The sequence below is a fragment of the Leuresthes tenuis genome, unplaced genomic scaffold (assembly GCF_036924035.1).
Source record: "Leuresthes tenuis unplaced genomic scaffold, fLeuTen1.0.hap1 SCAF_22, whole genome shotgun sequence".
NCBI lineage: Eukaryota > Metazoa > Chordata > Actinopteri > Atheriniformes > Atherinopsidae > Leuresthes > Leuresthes tenuis.
The window spans coordinates 13,076,170-13,093,167 of NW_027325376.1; the positions used below are offsets into that span (position 1 = coordinate 13,076,170).

General features: G+C 39.9%; 1 protein-coding gene across 1 annotated transcript in view; it reads left to right on the forward strand.

Annotated features, from left to right (window-relative positions):
* fgf11a (fibroblast growth factor 11a) overlaps positions 1–16,998 on the forward strand; it is an 88,904-nt gene that overhangs the window by 47,810 nt on the left and 24,096 nt on the right. The window contains exon 3 of the mRNA XM_072376799.1: positions 5,332–5,435. Within this exon, the coding sequence (XP_072232900.1) occupies positions 5,332–5,435 (104 nt within the window). The remainder of the gene's footprint in view (positions 1–5,331; positions 5,436–16,998) is intronic.

Sequence of the window (16,998 nt, forward strand, 5' to 3'; positions counted from 1 at the left end):
GGCACAATAGACAGGAGAAAGCGTTTGATGCCAAATCTCTGGATTGTCACGTACAAGTGATCCTCCGTTACCGCACCATTTCACAGATGGACTCTTACAGGTACACAGGCATCCACATGGATGGAGCACTAGAGTGGAGGGTCCATCTGGAGGATGACTGCTCCCAGATGCAGCAAAGCTGGTACTTCATCAGAGGGCTCAAAGGAGTATCAGGAGCAGGGCCGTGCAGACAGAAGTATTTTAACTATCTAGACACAAATATTAACAACCCCTGTACCTTGTAAGGAATACAGTAGACTCATCCAAAATGATAAAATTTAAATTGGGCTATAGAAAATATTAAAGAACGTACGCTTACTTTGCAATATAAACAACAGGTGCATGTGTATTCTTACTTGGATGTTTTCAATCAATCAGCAGTGAGTTAGGAACATGTCTCTAAAATTAAGGGAAAAATGTTTGCCAGTGGGAGGAGATTGTGATTGGTCGGAGCACTCGAGGTTTATTATGTAATTGGTAGACAAGATAGATTTGCCAAAGAGAAAATAAAAATACCAGGAATTATTTGCAGGTAATATACAACATGGTATGAAACATACTTATCAGTTGATAACTGTTATTACATGAATGTGACATTACCTCATGGCTTGCCATCCAAACAGCCTTGCTGTGTTTGTATGATCGGAGATCAGTGGGCGACATTCGGCGTGTGCACTAGCTAATGCTGTGTGTGCAATGTGTGCAGGCTGCACCTACTCAGCGTGTGGACTAAGGTGTCAGTGGTGCAGACCCACTTTTTCAGTTAAAAAAACACCGGATGTTAACATAATGCAACAGCAGCTGATGTTGACATTTAGCCTGAAATACCCAACAAAGCCTCACTGAGCAATATATGGCTGTAGGCTTTATTTGAATTGTTGAAATTTGTTTGAGCAAGGCAGCACATTCATTTTAATCTAATGCCGTTATTTTAGCATGTAATAAAGATACTGTAGTGCCACACTTTTCAGGAGCTTAGTGGGATTGTGGTTTTCAGCAGAAAAGTCCCATACTGCTCTCTGTTGGTGCAGTCAAGGTGGATGAGGATATGGAGCTTAAAGATACTGGCTACAGACCTATGTATTTTTTTTCCAGTGTTTAAAATCCATAAACACTTTACACAGGTCACACATGAAAGGCCTTTTCTACAGTGTGGATACGCTGATGCAGTTTCAAAGTCCCTGAATGACTGAAATTCATCCCACGCTAATCAGAGACGCAAGGCTTTTCTCCAGTGTGGGTTTTACTGATGATGTTTCAAATCCCCTGATTTTCTGAAACCCTCCCCAAGTAGGTCACAACGGTGAGGTCTCATTCCAGTTTGGTAGGCTCATCTACCTGTTTATCACTGAACTCACCCTCATTACGAGGTCTGTCTGAGTTTTTGCAGATCTGGCTCTGTGACGCAAAAACAGGTGAACAGAAAGAGACATAACAGCGTAAGAAGATTGTTCCTGATTGCACATTAAGAGGTGTCCTTTTGCGTGTAAAACATGGACAAGAGATGTGAAAAAGTGGTTGACGTTTCCTCTGCCAAATTTACTAGTTTATTCATACCCAAACCTAAAACCAAACCCCCCAAAGGCTTTTTTTCATTTAGGTTCAGCAGCTTTTTCGGGTCACCTGGTGATTCAGGGTTTGTTATTGGGGAAACACTTTATTGTCCTTGTGGAAATAATACTACGCAGAGAAGTTGATGTAACATGTCACACACTCAGTCGTGGCATTGATATCGTCTTCATGTGGTTCACAGAGTGCATTCCAGTCTGGATTCAAAGCATTCCTGCAGTTCATTCTCAGCCTTCTGAGAAAATCTTTGCAGAGTGACAGGTTGCTGATTAACAATGAGTTAATCATCATATTAGATGTCAAAAATCAGTCAAAAATATGAGAAGAATCCACTCAAGCAGCACAGCTTTAAAACTAATGCAGAAAAATCTCTTTTATTTGCCAAAAAAAGTCATTTGCACCTCATGCGATACGGTCATAAATGCACAACATATGTCAGCATTTCAGTGATGCGCTGCTCCTGGACAAGTTGTGATTGTGTCCTTCTGACATATCCTTCAAGTTCAACTCAGGACACATCGAGTCGATTCTCAGCCGTATGATTGTTTGTCTGAAAAATAGTGACAGTGATGACACTTCACCTGAAAAAAAAGCACTGATCGCAACCATCCAAAAAAAAGCTAGGTTCAGTTACCTTCTAAACACATACAATCTTTACTAAGAACACCGGTCCAATTTGTAAGCAGCCCACAGGCAATCCTTCCAAAGCTCCCAATTAGCCACTCCCTGTATTGTGTGCCAAGAAAAGGCCTTTTCTGTTCAAAAGAAAGGAACGTTAGAGTGAAACCACAATTAACCAGTGAACACAGGCAAAAACGTTTAGCTTCTGTTCAGTTAGACCAATTTAAGATAGCATTGAGGGTTTTAGATCATTTTGCTGATGTACTGACCCACCACTTTTAAAAGACATATTCATCACAATAAGTTCATGCCATGTCTGTCACTTTGTTCAACATGCCTGAAAAACACTCTGGACAAAACGTTTAAGAACATCTATTAAATCACAATGCTCTTATCCGATCAGCTTCACCCACACAGGAGACAGAAGAAAGAACAGACAGTGTCTGTCTGGAAGTAAAACACTTTCCACAGATGACTATAATCCTCTTCTCATTCCATTAGAGACCAGCTGCTGTACAAAACAACACTGCAGAGCAGCAGCACAGTGTACAAACCTGAAGATGCCCTCTGCACAGCCTAACTCTGTGTCCTGCTGCTGCCTCCCAGTGCTCACCCACCCCCTCCCTCCCTCATCCCATCTCCCATTTCCCCTTGTTTATTTATTGTGTAGATGATCCCGAGTCCCAAATTGACTTGCAGGATTGATTTGGCAACACCCTCTCCTTCATTTTCCTCCTCCGCTTCTCCTTTTCCCACCCTCAAAAGACTTTTGATTAATCTAACAGTCTCCTCTGTGTTCCGGAAGAAAGAAAGGGATTCAAACGTAAGGACAGACCGAGAAAGAGGGAGGGAAGACAAGGAAAGAGAAATGGCATGGCTCCATTATCCATACAGACAGTTATGTGATCCATACGATAAGCAAGCCTCTTTTATGCAGGTTGATAAAGGATGACAGATAAAAACCCTCCTGTAATGGAGGGGGAGGGTGTGTAAAAGAAAAACAAAAGACTGCGAGACAGAGTGAGAACTAAGAATAACATGTAACATTGTATAGACTATGTGTGTAATGGAGAATGTGGCTTGTTGTGTGAAAGTGATTACATACATAACCAAAGAAAGAGTTTACTTAAGGAGTTTCATCCTACCTGGGCTCATGGCGATGTGATGGTTCGCACTGTTGGTTTGAAACAAGAAGGTTCACGGTTCAAATCTCAGCTGGAGCCTGAGTTGTGGAGTTTGCTTGTTCTTTCTGTGCATGTGCAGGTTCTCCTCAGGTACTTAAGCTTCCTTCCATAGCTGCTTGATGGCAGCTGGGATAGACTTCAGCCCCTCTAAGTGAATTACTTAAAAAGCCAAATATAAGGGCCTGTTGTAATGTATTGTGTTTACATGCAGTCATGGAAACCAGCGAAATGGTGACTCATGAGGGAACTCATGACTGTCATGTAGTAAAAAGAATGTATTTTTAGCCCGAACCGAGTAATGTTATTGGCTAAACCCAACCAGGAACTAAACTTATTTTAGAGCTGACAAGTAAACAGTTATATCCTTTTGGATTTGGAGAGGAAAGTTTGGTTAAGGGTACGGCTCTTGCTCAGTAATGCTCTCTCTTAATTTCTCATTTTATAATGGAGGATAGTTGCTGCATGTCGGGTGGTGTTTTTCTGAATGCGATTGCGGTTATGTGTTGTCATTGACTTCGCAGCAAGGCCATTAATGTAGTGCGTTTAAGAGAGTGAGAAAACTGGTGGGAAGAAGTAAAGACTTTGTGCGTGTGAGTGTGTGTATCCCCTGCTCTATTTGTCATCCCGGCTGTGCTCTTTGGTGACACCTTGTTCATTTGCGAAACCGACTGTTTGAGATGCAGGGATCGATTGAGCAAATAGAAGCAAGGCCCTCAAGACAGAGGGGTGAAGCAGAGAGAAAGAGCGTGGATGAGATTTATCTGCAGTTTTCATGACCAGCATCCAACTCGATACGCATCCCAATCTGCATAACATTACAACTGTTCGATAGGATATTACAGTTGAACCCTGAGCACTAATGGGAAATCCTGAAATTCACAGCTGTTTGTACATTGTTGAACTGAAGCTTTGAAATTTTCTTCAAGCAGAGGAAGATTTTGAATTTTGCTTATCAAGGTGAAAGTTTTGTAGTTCCTAGTTGCCTGAAAAACAAACTATAGATCCTAACAGTTCAGAACTAGATCGTCATCAAAAAGAGATGACGTTTTTTCCTTTTTTTAATCATGGCAAGCATTGACTTTGTGACATCACCTGATAAATCAGCTTCCATCCATTATGTTGGCAGAAATTTTAATTTGAAATTGATTTGTCTAATAACTAGCTAATTGCTCCATGAATCTAAAACAAGCTACTGTGGCAACTTTTGTCATCTGTATAAGATATCTGACAACCTGCCTCTGGTTTTGAGAAGAAACATTTGCAATTTCTCAAAGTAGAGAAAGAACGAACCATATGTATTTGCCAAAGACTGCTCTCTAGTTTTCCTGATTACATTTCCTCGACACCTGGCAGGGTCCAAAAACTTCCCCCAACAATACCCCTAAGTCTATTTTAAACACAAGCCCTATCTTATTTGTTCAAACCTTAATCCAAGTTTTGAAGGGTTTTGTGCTGAATGAGCAATCTGTACAGTTAGTAATGTTTGAGTATGGTTAGAGAAAAACCTGGCTTTTTCATTGGACCACCGTCCTTTTCCCTGTACACATGCACAGTAGGGAAATCAAGCTGTTGACTGAAGTAAGTCCCGTGCCACGATGCTGTGGACTGAATGAAGAAATGTGACATTCTGGCACTCCAGCATGGGCATTCTCCATATTGTCTCTCCCAGGTTTAGGTTACACACAGTCTGCCAGCAAACAGACTGCATTCCTCCTCAACTTCCCTCTTCTATCCCCTCCCTCCCTCCCTCCCTCCCTCTCTCTTTCTCTTTTAAACACGCTTCCTGTCTTTGATGGATAAACTCTTCAGTAAGGAGGACGAAAGGACAGCAATTGTCTTTTATGTAACAAATGAATGTGAATGTTTAAGATAAAGAATGGCTGCTTTAACATTATCCTTTCCCATTTGTGTCTTTCAGTGCAGTTCAACTTGATTCCTGTGGGGCTCCGGATAGTGGCCATCCAGAGCACCAAAACAGGGCTCTACGTTGCCATGAACAGTGAGGGCTACCTCTACACTTCGGTATGGTCAGCACATACTCCACTGTGATACCATAAGCCTTTAAAGACCTAATATGCGACTTTCATTATAGAAGTCCTGGTAGAAAAACTGCCAGCCTTCTGCTGACTTTGTATTTGCTTGTGCTCAGTTGATTGAACACACTGCAGGGTATGTGGGAGCAACATATGCATTCCAAATGCCTCTTTTGGTGTGCTGTTTGCGCCATTAGAGGTAATACAGACATAATTCCAGGGTTTCATGAGTTTATCTAGGCTTTTGCAGTAAGTCTGTGAGGCATCATCACTCTTTAGATATCAAACTAACATCTGATAGCCTCTTATGTACTGCTTAACGTTGCCTGTGAAAGTAATGCTAAATGGACTTCTGCATGTGTTCATTTTTGTGATATCAGAGCGGAAAACTGTACTGTCACCCGCCACACACTATAGATCCTGCAGCAGCAGTATGGTAGATTATCTTCTAATCTACCATACTACTATACTTTATCTTCTAAAGAATGAGACAATTAGTACTTTATGCATCTAAGACTGTTCTTTTCACAACTTTTAAACACTACATCACAAATCAGACAAACCCATAAACAGGTCATTTGTGAACAGACACATTAGCCATCATTGATATTATTTCTGTAAAGACAACAAACAAATTAACCGTATGTACTGTAAATCTACAGTACGGTGCAAAAATCTGAAGTCACTTGTCTTTATATATTGAAACATCTGCAAAGATAAATGTAACTAAGTATATGAAGCAAAAAACAGAGTTTGTACAGTTCTAATGAGCTTGAAGGTCAATATTTGGTATGAGCACCTTTAACACAGCGTGAACACTCTTAGGCAATCTTTCTTGACTTCTTGAAGGACATCCCAAAGCTCTTCTTTAGTTGTTGGCTGCCTTTTGTTCCGTTCTCTGTCAGATGATCCCACACTGCTTCAATAATGTTGAGGTCCGCGCTCTGTGGAGGATTCATCCCGACATAAGACCTGCTGCTCCACTTCTTGTATCGTTTGGCATACCTCAGCCTTTTCTCCCTTTTTCCTCCATCCTTAAGAGTGGATTCCTGACAGCCACCCTTCCATGGAGACCATTTCTGATGAAGCTTCAGTGAACAGTAGATGGATCAGCTGCAGGTCCACATGCATTCCTCAGGTCCCGTGTCAGGTCTGCGTTGGATTTTTTTTCCTTTTTCTTTCAGACGTCACTTTCAAATACTGCTCATCTGCTGCAAATCATTTTTGGCTTGACACTTTTTTTGTCCTCTGCTTGTTCAAGTTCTTTTAATTTTTTTTATGGAGACACTGCACACCATGCTGAGATATATGAAATTTTCAGCCAAGAGCTTATTTTTGGTGCAAAATACCATTTTTGTGTCATTCAATCTTTGGTATCTTTTTGAAGATGCAAATAAAGAAATGGAAAACTAATGAAGCACTTTTGTAACAGGCTGTAACAAAGTGCTGAAAGATATAAAACAAACTACAGCTTTTGCTTAGTTGTCTGCTATGTGTAGACACAGCATTGGCTCATATCTTGCGTTAGGTGCCATTTTTATGCTTGAATCCTAATATAGGTCTGTGTTAAACACATTCCTCTAAAAAAGTGAAAAGTTTACCAATGTCCAAAGAAAGACTTTGAAAGACCTTCAGACAGCCTGGACAACTTTTGCTTGAGACCTCTTGGAAAATGGGTGCTGGTTATAGTTTACACATGTTTGGGTAGCATAAAAAAAACCAAAATCAAATTAAATTAGAATGTGAGTTATGTAAACTATGGAAAAGGAAGTAACATCCTTGTACTGCACACAGAGCAGAGTTTGCTTTTTGGAGTATATGTTGCCTTAACTTGTTTTTTGATGTTATTAGAACAAAGCACCTCTAAGATGGAAATGAGAAGTAAGTGCCAAAATAGAAAACTTCTGTTCTGAACTCTTTTGTACCATCATGACTTTGAGAAGCAATTTATTTCAGAAGAACGCCTTGTTTGTGTCCAGTACATTTTGTGTGCTTAGCCAAGGGGACAAAACACAGCAGCCAGTAATCAATGGAAAGGATATTCGATGCAATACATCATTAGAGTGTCTGTTTCAATCCATGCCATGATGTTTTCTTGACCTTAACCAATAGCCCTTTCATGACCTCCATTAACCAAGTAGTTTGTAATGTGTGAAACAGCTGTAGCTGCATCTCCTAACCCATCCAATCTCCTAATGTGGACTTTGTCTCCTTTTAAATGCGACAGTCGACTTTTTCCACAAAATACATGAGAATGTCTTTTCTCTTTCGAGTTATTCTTGTTTTTGTGGCATGAAAAACTGCAAAAATGATATCCGTGGATCAATAGGTGAAGTTTTGGTGACTGTTTCACACTTTGTCATGAGTTAGGCTGCTCAACAGTTAACATCAGATGTAAAGGGGTAACAGTGTAGATGGTGGGGCCTACAGCACAAGTCTTGCCGTATGAAAACTGTGATCGCAGCACTTTTTCTACAGGAGCACAGTGCAATTTCCATTTGGAGGTATTTCCTCTTCTCTTTACTATCTAATTAGCAGTCTGTATACTTAAGTATGCTGTGATTACAGAGCAACATGGCATCATACAGTGTTATCCATGAGAGACCGAGGTGGTGACTTTGGAGACGTGTAATGCCTGCAAACTTCTGTATGTATCAAACAGTTTCCTGCTCTTGAACACAACAGCCCTTGTGTGCTGCAGCTCTGTGAAACAGCTCACATGGGTGCGTCCACAGAGTTGTGCTGTTTAGAGGAAATATCTGAGCGGTTGATGGTAGAACAGATGATCAGTGTGTATTCTCTAAGGTGCTGACAATAGCCGTTTTCCCCCCCCCCCTCTTGGCACACAGGGAAAGCATACGAGTTCTTGTCTGATGTGCAACGATGCGCTCATTTCAAAGTCCAACCAGCACTGCATGCATGCATCCTGCCTGAGATGAGGAAGAGAGGTTTCTGTCAGGTGCGACGACGTAAAAATGGGAAAGAACACAGAGACAAAGTCTTCTTCGTGCTCCCACAAGTGCTTGGATGCTCAGGGATTGCTAACAGGCTATATCAGCTCGCTGCTTGGTTAGGTGACTATCAAGATTATGGTATATATCAGTAACCAGTCCAGTTAGAAATGTTACAAATTAGCTTTGTGTCTTGAGCAGAGGACTTTTAAGAGTAATTTCAACATAACCACCTTAGACCTTCTGCTACTCCAACTCTCCAAAGCTGTATTTTGCCTCTAATGAGCCTCACAAAAAGGTCATTGCATAACTTTTTCAAGGCATGGAACATCCCCTAGACAGTAAAAATCTTTTACACACACACACACACACACATTTATATAGAGGTTATACTTACCCAGGCATTCTCCTGACAAAAAAGAAGGTGACCCATTTTCACTAAGGGAAATAACCAGAGGGAAAGGGAGAGTGGAAAGAAGAAAATCCCTCTGAGAGAAATATGGAGGGAGGACAAAGGAGCTGGGGAAGATTCTTCTTCCTTTTGCCTCAAACTACCTGCTTTGCTATTGTTTAGTGTAAATGTGAGCACTGGCGAGGAGAGATCAAGAAGAAAATGGAGGGCAGAAATAAAGGAGGAACATCCCTCCTGTGTTTTGTTACCTAGAGGAAAGCTGTGTGTAAGTGAAGAAAAAGACCTGTTAGTTTAAACCTTTTCTTTGAAATCTTACTATAAAGCTACTTTTTCCAAACCTCTTCAACTTATACGTAGGTTTAAACTCTATGGTTTACTGGAAACTAGAACCCAGACAACAAACAGATTTTTATAAGAAAATCTGTGGTGATGTTTAATCTTATTTCAACCACATGTCTTAAAACACTTTTAATGGAGGACGAGTTGAAAAGCTGCAAAATGTTCGAAATAAAAAGTCAAATTAAAAATCACCTGGTGGAACATCTCACAACGAAATCAGTTAACTGGCAACATGCCAGTTTGTCTGTGGGGAAAGGAAGAGCATGGTATCGGTAAATTGTCCAACAATCAAAACCTTTGACATTTCTGGCCATAGAACTGCAATGATCTTTAGGATTTCATCACCTACATTATCACCACACAATTTTATTTCAGTTTGCAAGGAGCACCGATCAGCAGTTAGCTCCAAAGGGGACATTGCTACTAATCTCGTCACCAGCGGTTACATCCATCATCATTCAGAATTTGCAGTTCGTTTACCATCCCTGAAATGGGAGATGCTGTATTAAAGTCTCAAGTGTGTTGTTAAGGCTAAGTTATCATGGATTTGACCCTATTTGTGTTTCCCCTGATTATTAGTCAGGCAATATTAAAGAGAGGCCAGGGTTTAAAGAACTGATGAGAACAGTTGCTCCTACATATGCTTCAGTATTAACATATGGTGATAAAATTGTTTTTTTTTTTGTATAATATCATAGCAAGTAGACATAGCTCTGTCCCAACTTAATTTAAATGGGCTCAAAGCTTTAAATTCAAAATGAGCATGAACTATTCTTCTAAAAATTAAAAAAAAAAAATCTAATTTTCAAGACTCAACACATTGTTCTTGTCTTGGAAATTGTCTCATTTTCATTTCATTTTTTTTGTTTGTTTTTTTTAAATAATTTTTATTTTATTGTGAAGGAAATAATGGGTAAATTTAGTGAGATTTAGTGAGAGACCAGTATTTTCCATTTACCGGTTTTGGTTTTGACATTTTCATCAACCCCTGGCTCTTGTCAAAATATGTTCATAAAACTGTTTCTGTATCAGTGTTCTTTATCTTAGATTATCTTTGACAAATAATTTATAATTGTATTATTACGGTATGTCCCTGTTTTTGTAAATTCGTTGAATGAGAACACAGTCTCTGGGGGCAAGCTTAAAAGTTCTATCCTCTTTATTTTCTCTCTAGCACAGTCACACTCTATACATTATATATTAATGTGAGTGGATCCTGCAGCAGATTTAAGATATTAATAATAAAAAAAATCATTGCCAAAATGGTATGGTGGCTACTTTTTTACCTTTACATAGTAATAACAAAGTCTCACAGCTGTGTTCCAGTGGATACTCAGCATTAATCTTTCATGAAGCTCCGTGGTACGTTTCCCTGTGCAACAACAACACACGCAAGCAGATAATTACAGCTCTTATTTAAAGGATCAGAAAATAAAATACCTCCTTCCAGCTGATCATTTGCCAGTAATGACTCACAGAAGAGACTAAAGTAGTTTTCTGGTCTAGCCTTCCTCAGCCCTATCATTTATCTTAATGTATCATTTGCGTCATTCTCATTTGAAGTCCATTTGTTGTAATTTTCCACAGTATTTTCGGTTTGATCCATTCCCATCTTTTATTCTGTTCTCCTCTGCTGCCACAACTGGTTTTCCCTGTGAGGATCAATTTGATTTAGTCCCCTAATATGATTCAATGATGATGCTTTTAAATGCATTGCGATATTTGTGGTGACCTCAGTTTATCTTTCAAACTCGTTAAACAGTCTGATTTTTTTTTATTTCTTCATAAGATGTGCTTGATCATTCATTCCACTCTTATTTTCACCCCATAATCTTGTATGGTTTATGCCAAATTGTCAATGAATGTGTTCTTATGAAGGAAAGGACGAGGAAAAATGTGTTTGAAGCTATTTTCAGTCAAGGTTAGCACTGTCCGTAGAGAAACTGTCTCCTCCACAGACGTCAGAGTTTTGGTTGTTGTCTGATGAGACACCATGATATTGAACCAGATCCTGCTTGTAGAAATGTAAATTTGAAGACTGAGCCCTCTATGATGATTTAATAAAAGAACACACATTTTTTTAAGATCATATATCAAAATCAATTAATTCTTCGAGTTTATAAATATCAGCTGAGATGCTGCTGCAAATTAAAATTTTGGAACTTCGACAATCAAGAAATACGTAATACTAATGTAATACTAATCCATCGAGAGGCTAAGTACACTGTGGACAGGTCATTGGTCCATCACAGGGCCACACAGAGACAAACAACCATGCTCACCCACACTGACTCCTAGGGTTGATTTAGAATCACTAATTAACCTAACATGTATGTTTTGGGATGGTGGGAGAAACTGTTGGCACGGTGTGGCTTCTCCTGCAAACACACATCATGAATAATTGATTACATATTGTACAACGAATCCCCAGCTCCACTCTTCTGTTTCATTTGACCAGGCGCTCTCAGACAGCCGCGCACATTCACACAACCGCAGTGAAAGCAGCCCCGAGGTATAAAAATTAATACTGTAGAAATTACTTTACCGAGGACAAATTTAACTGTAGATATGGGAGTTGTTGTGCAGAAGATAAACAGGGGAGTGGGAGTGACATGCTAAATATGAAGCAGATGTCATTTTGTCCTCGCATGAGCTTCTTGTTTCAGGAGGATTTAATGACTTGACGATAGAGGTGAGAGGGAGAATAGAGGAGTGAGTCATTGTAAAACACAATTTATCTGGTTTTACATAAGCATGCACAGGAGGGACACTGGGTTTTGTTTGATATGAAACGGCAGCTGATGCCCAAGTTTGAAAACGAATGAAAGTTAGAGAATAAGATTTTGATGTGTCATACATGCTGTGAAATTTCTCATTAAACATACATACACTTTAAAGAAACACATATTGGATTGAATTGAACTGATTGATACTTATTATTAATCTCAAAATGGGGGATTACTTTTGAAGCACAAAGGGTCCAAACGGTCATTAGTAATTTATTATGTTAAAGATTCGTTGTGTAGAGTTATTGCTGCGGGCAGGAATGACCTTCTGTAAAGTTCTTAATTGCAGTGGGGGTGAAACAGCCTCTGACTGAACACACATCATGGTTTGATCATTATGTTATGAAGAGAGTGTGCAGCACCCAGGTATCTGTAGTCCCCCACAATCTCCACCTCTTTTCCCAGGATAGCAATAGTGTTTGGCTACTTGCTGGTCCTCCTAAGATCCACAATCATCTTTAGTTTTGTTTGTGTCCATGATAGTATGATTGTTTCCACACCAAACAACAAAGTGGTTGACCAGTTCCTTGTACTCGGCCTTTTGTCCATCACTGATATACCCAACAACTGCAGAGTCACCAGAGTATTTTTGGAGATGACAGGACTCTGAGTTCCAGTAGAAGTCTGAAGCGTGAGTGAAGAGAAACTGTGAGTGTACTGCCCCCTGGGGTCTGAGGTGCATGCAATATATTTGTTGCGTGTCATATGTAAATGTCTGTGATTTTCAGGGTTGCTGGGGCAGTTTCACTGGTGCAACAGTCTGGATCTTAACACGAATGATAACAAACAGGGCTGTTGTCACAGTCTTGAAAGAAAGGAAGACGGAAAGATCTGAGGATGTTGGGGGGAGCGGGGGAGGGAGAGAAGGATGGCCTGACAGAACCAGACTCAGAGCGAACATAACGCCTCCTCTGGGAGCGACAATGGCTGCCGTGCCCATCTTTCTTCCCCTTCCCTTCTCAGTTGCCCCCACCTCACCCAGTCTCACTTGTACAGCTTTTACTTGCCTGTCAGTCTGTCTTGCTCCCAGTCTGGTCATTTGTGTCTCTTCACATCTCTTGTGGCTTGTCATTTTTCCCTCTTCCCTGACCCATCACTACTTTCCTTTTCCCTGGCTTTTTGTCATCCTGTGAACCTCTTTTATTCAGAATATATTTCCCCGTCTCAATGTGTCCCTAATCTGCAGCCCTTGTCCTCGTTTTGTCCTCTGTCTCTGTGCTCCCCTTCCCCCTCCCCATATTTGTCCTCATCCTTCTTACCCTGAAACCTTTCACTTCTATGGTCAGCTCTTTCGTAGCCCACTTGTATCCCCCCCCCTCTTTTAATTCACCAATCCAAAAATTAGATTCTTCACATATCTGTAGAGACTAATTATTACTAATTATTCAGGGCATATCTTTTTTTGACCTGTTGAAAATGCAGAAAATTCATATATGAACCCTTTCTGTTTTTGAGTTTGTTTATGTTCTACGTGGCATTTAATTATAGCCTGAATATAGCCTGAATGAGCAATTCAGTTACAATAAAGTGACGTGGTTGATGTCATCCATTTTAATGCTCGCAAAACTGTCCTGGTGCCAAAAAAAAACTAACAGCTGTCCCAGGTGAACGTTAATTGTAAGAGCAACACCAAGCAAGACACACACAGATGACAAATGAACAAGACACACGAATTGATCAGATAACGGAGCGGCTCTACAGTCAGGGTTTGGAAAAAAATCTGATGTTTTTATTTCAGATGAATTAGATCACAGTGGGATGATACTCATTAAGTTCATGAAAAGCTAATTCTGTGCAACAGATGTGTAAGGTATGACAGATTGTCCATCATAGTGAAACCTCTGAAGATCCTCATTGATATTACTATCCACAAATATATATTTTCTCAAGTGCTAAGTAATTGTCCAACTGTTAATCATTTTCTGAAAATCAAATAGCAAACTGAAAACAACAACAGAGGAGTCGCTTTTTAATTGTGTACAGCTCTTTGGTCAGCTCTGGTTATTTTAACTGTACTTTATAAATAAATCTGACTTGATAATAGCTAACAATAAATGGACATGTGTTTATTACACAGGATCAATGCAAATATTCCCATGTCTACTGTAGTAAATGCTTTGAAGAAGGCTGAGCAACTTTATGAAAGGTGGTAAATAGGTCAGCCTTATGCTTACATATTTTTGCATTGCCACCAAGGGGCCAACGAACTTAAGAACTTCACTGCAGTAGTGGTTTCTTCAGGAAACCCTTTTCCACCGTTGTCCATCATTGTATTTTTATGACATGCAGATCTGAAAGCAGTATTTTCTGTCGTAACATAGGCTGGAGTTGAATGAACTTTTTTTTCAATATTTTTAGTATGTTAAAGCTATTTCTGATAAAGGAAGTGAAATGAAAAAATAATGCAGCATAACGTGGAAAGAGGTCACAGGGAAGTGTGTAGCAGTGAATGACCCAAATGCACGCTCACAAGCATGAGGCAGGAGAATGAGGAAAAGAAATCTACTTTATTTACTAAACCAAAAGTGCTGCAGTGGCAGAAAATCCAAATGCAGAAATCCAAAAAATGCAAGGCAGAGTGAGACAAAGACTGAACTTGACATGGCATGGCATGCAAAAATAACTAAACGCAAGGAAAACAACAGGGAAGTGAGTGATGTTCGGCAGGAAATCCAAAAGTCCTAAAACACAAAAATCCAAATAACTTGAAGAACAGAATGTGGAAGGGAGCAGAAATTAGCACAAAGCAACAGCAATCTGGCAGAGAACAACAGAGACTGGGAGTATATATATATATATATATTTATATACAGATTGAGTCATGACTGAATAAAACCAGGTATGGATGGCAGTGGATGGAAGCAAATAATAGAAATGCACAAGGAAGAACTTTCATGATCGGAAGTAATGGAAATGAAAATGTAGCACATAGACTACAAGTTTTAAACTTGCCCAAAACAAGTTGGGTAAACAAGCTACATACACTGGAAATGTTTTCATTTTATATTTTCATTTTATTTTATTCATTTTTTTAATCATATTTTATTACTTGTCTTTACATATCCTTAATTCTAAAACACCCTCTAAATCACCCTCTTTTTACTCTCGCTTTACTGTAATTGTGACAAAGCATCTCTGTCTCATCCCCACCTTGGGTCTTTGTTTTCATCTTGTTTGACTCCGCTCCAATCTTAAATCATGCAATCAGTGAAAAAATTGAAAAGAAAATTTGCTGCGAACATGTCGACTGTAAATTAGGAAAAAATAAATGTTTTTGTTAAGGTTTTATACTATTACAGTAACGAGGAGCAGGTGTTTGCGGGGCTCTGGAGGTCTATGTGAAAGCTAGCCAGTGCTCGTGGTGAACCGGGGCATGTCGGAATAACTCAGCAGAGGTTAATGGAGGAGGGAAACTCCTTGTCATGGCTCCATTGTCTGAGGCGGCTGGGACCCTCTTACCTGTGGGCACCACCTGAAAATTGCTTTCTGATAAAAATAGTGCTCAGCCACGGATCTGGCCCACTTTATTAGCTGTGTGCTCTGGAAAAGCCTCCCGGGTGAAGAGATGGCAGAGTAGAGGGAGGGAGGAATGAGGTGTGGACTGGGGGGGGGTGAGGGTGGTGGAATGGGGGTGTCGACATGGTTATGTAGTCTAAGCCCTACACACACACACACCACACTGTTCACAACACACACACATACACTCCCTTGTGCAATTTAGTCACCCTCCACAGCCCCACAAACACACATGTGCAGCCAGGTATAAACAATCTGACAGAGGCAGGCAGACATAATTGGGCCGGACTGCGATACCCGGGACCAGCGTTGGCCAAACTCTCTGCAGTTAAAAGTTGGGCAAACTAAAACTTTACTCGGATGACATTGTGGATGTAAACTGAGGATAAACGAACACAGCACCATTTTTTAAAATACATCATTAAATTAAATTACATCAATATAATCCATGTTCTGCCTCTTTTCATAGGATTTAAGAAGGGAGACAAATAAGCTATAGTATACTGTGGGTTTCCCTTGATGTGTAAAAGTGTACGTGTAAAGTTAGTTCGAAACCAGAATTAGATTTTATTACTGGGACCCTGTTTACATGTAAACAAAGCCCAGGAGTTCTGAAAGCACAAGTTACATGCAAGATTCATTCTGGCTGCTGTTTTATCCTCTTCTGGCAATAATGATTTTGTCCCTCTTTCAGACATGCTTTCAACATCATTGAAAGCACAGAAAATTACCAATAGTTTTGTTAAAGTTAGAGTAATTAAGGTGATACCTAACAGCATTTTATGTTTAGTTAACCCATCCGCCCCAAAGTAATGTTACTGTATTTTTCAGTCCCTACTATAATTATTGCAGAGTTCTTGGTGGTATTGCCATTTAACCAGATGTAACAACAGTGTGTAGAAGTTAAGTTGGTCCATAGTTCAAAATACCACAGTTTCACAATAAATGCACTGGAATTGTACAATGACCGTATATGTTTCTATATTTCTACACTTAATTCCCTACAAGAGTCACGGTTCTGGTTATGGTCACTTGACACAGTGCAGAAAAAAACAACACCCTTGAGCTACATTGCCATCTTACAATTTACTAGTGCAGATAATGACTGCTTCATTTTAGCAAAGTGGACAAATGTGCCTGTTTCACGTTTTCGCTTGGTGAGCATTGGTCAAAACGTATTAGCCCATAAAATGACTTGAGAACTTGGACACTTCTTTTTTCTTTTTTTCCCAAATTTTACCACTATAGATTTCTGGTTTTTTTTCAATCTTTTATTGCTGCTGCCTCATTTTGGTATAAAGTATCTGTCAAAGGGGAAAAAAGTAGAAGCTGTATGAACCTTTAGTCCTTTTGGCAGCCAAGCTACTGATCCAGTGAAGGGGCGGCAGTAGCTCAGGAGGAAGGGCAGTTGCCTGCCGAGTGGAAGGTCGGTGGTTTGACTCCGGGCTGTCCATATGTTGAAGTGTCCTTGAGCAAGATACTGAACTCCATGTTGTCTACAAATGCATCCATGTATGAATGTGTGTGAATGATAAGAACAAAAAGCAC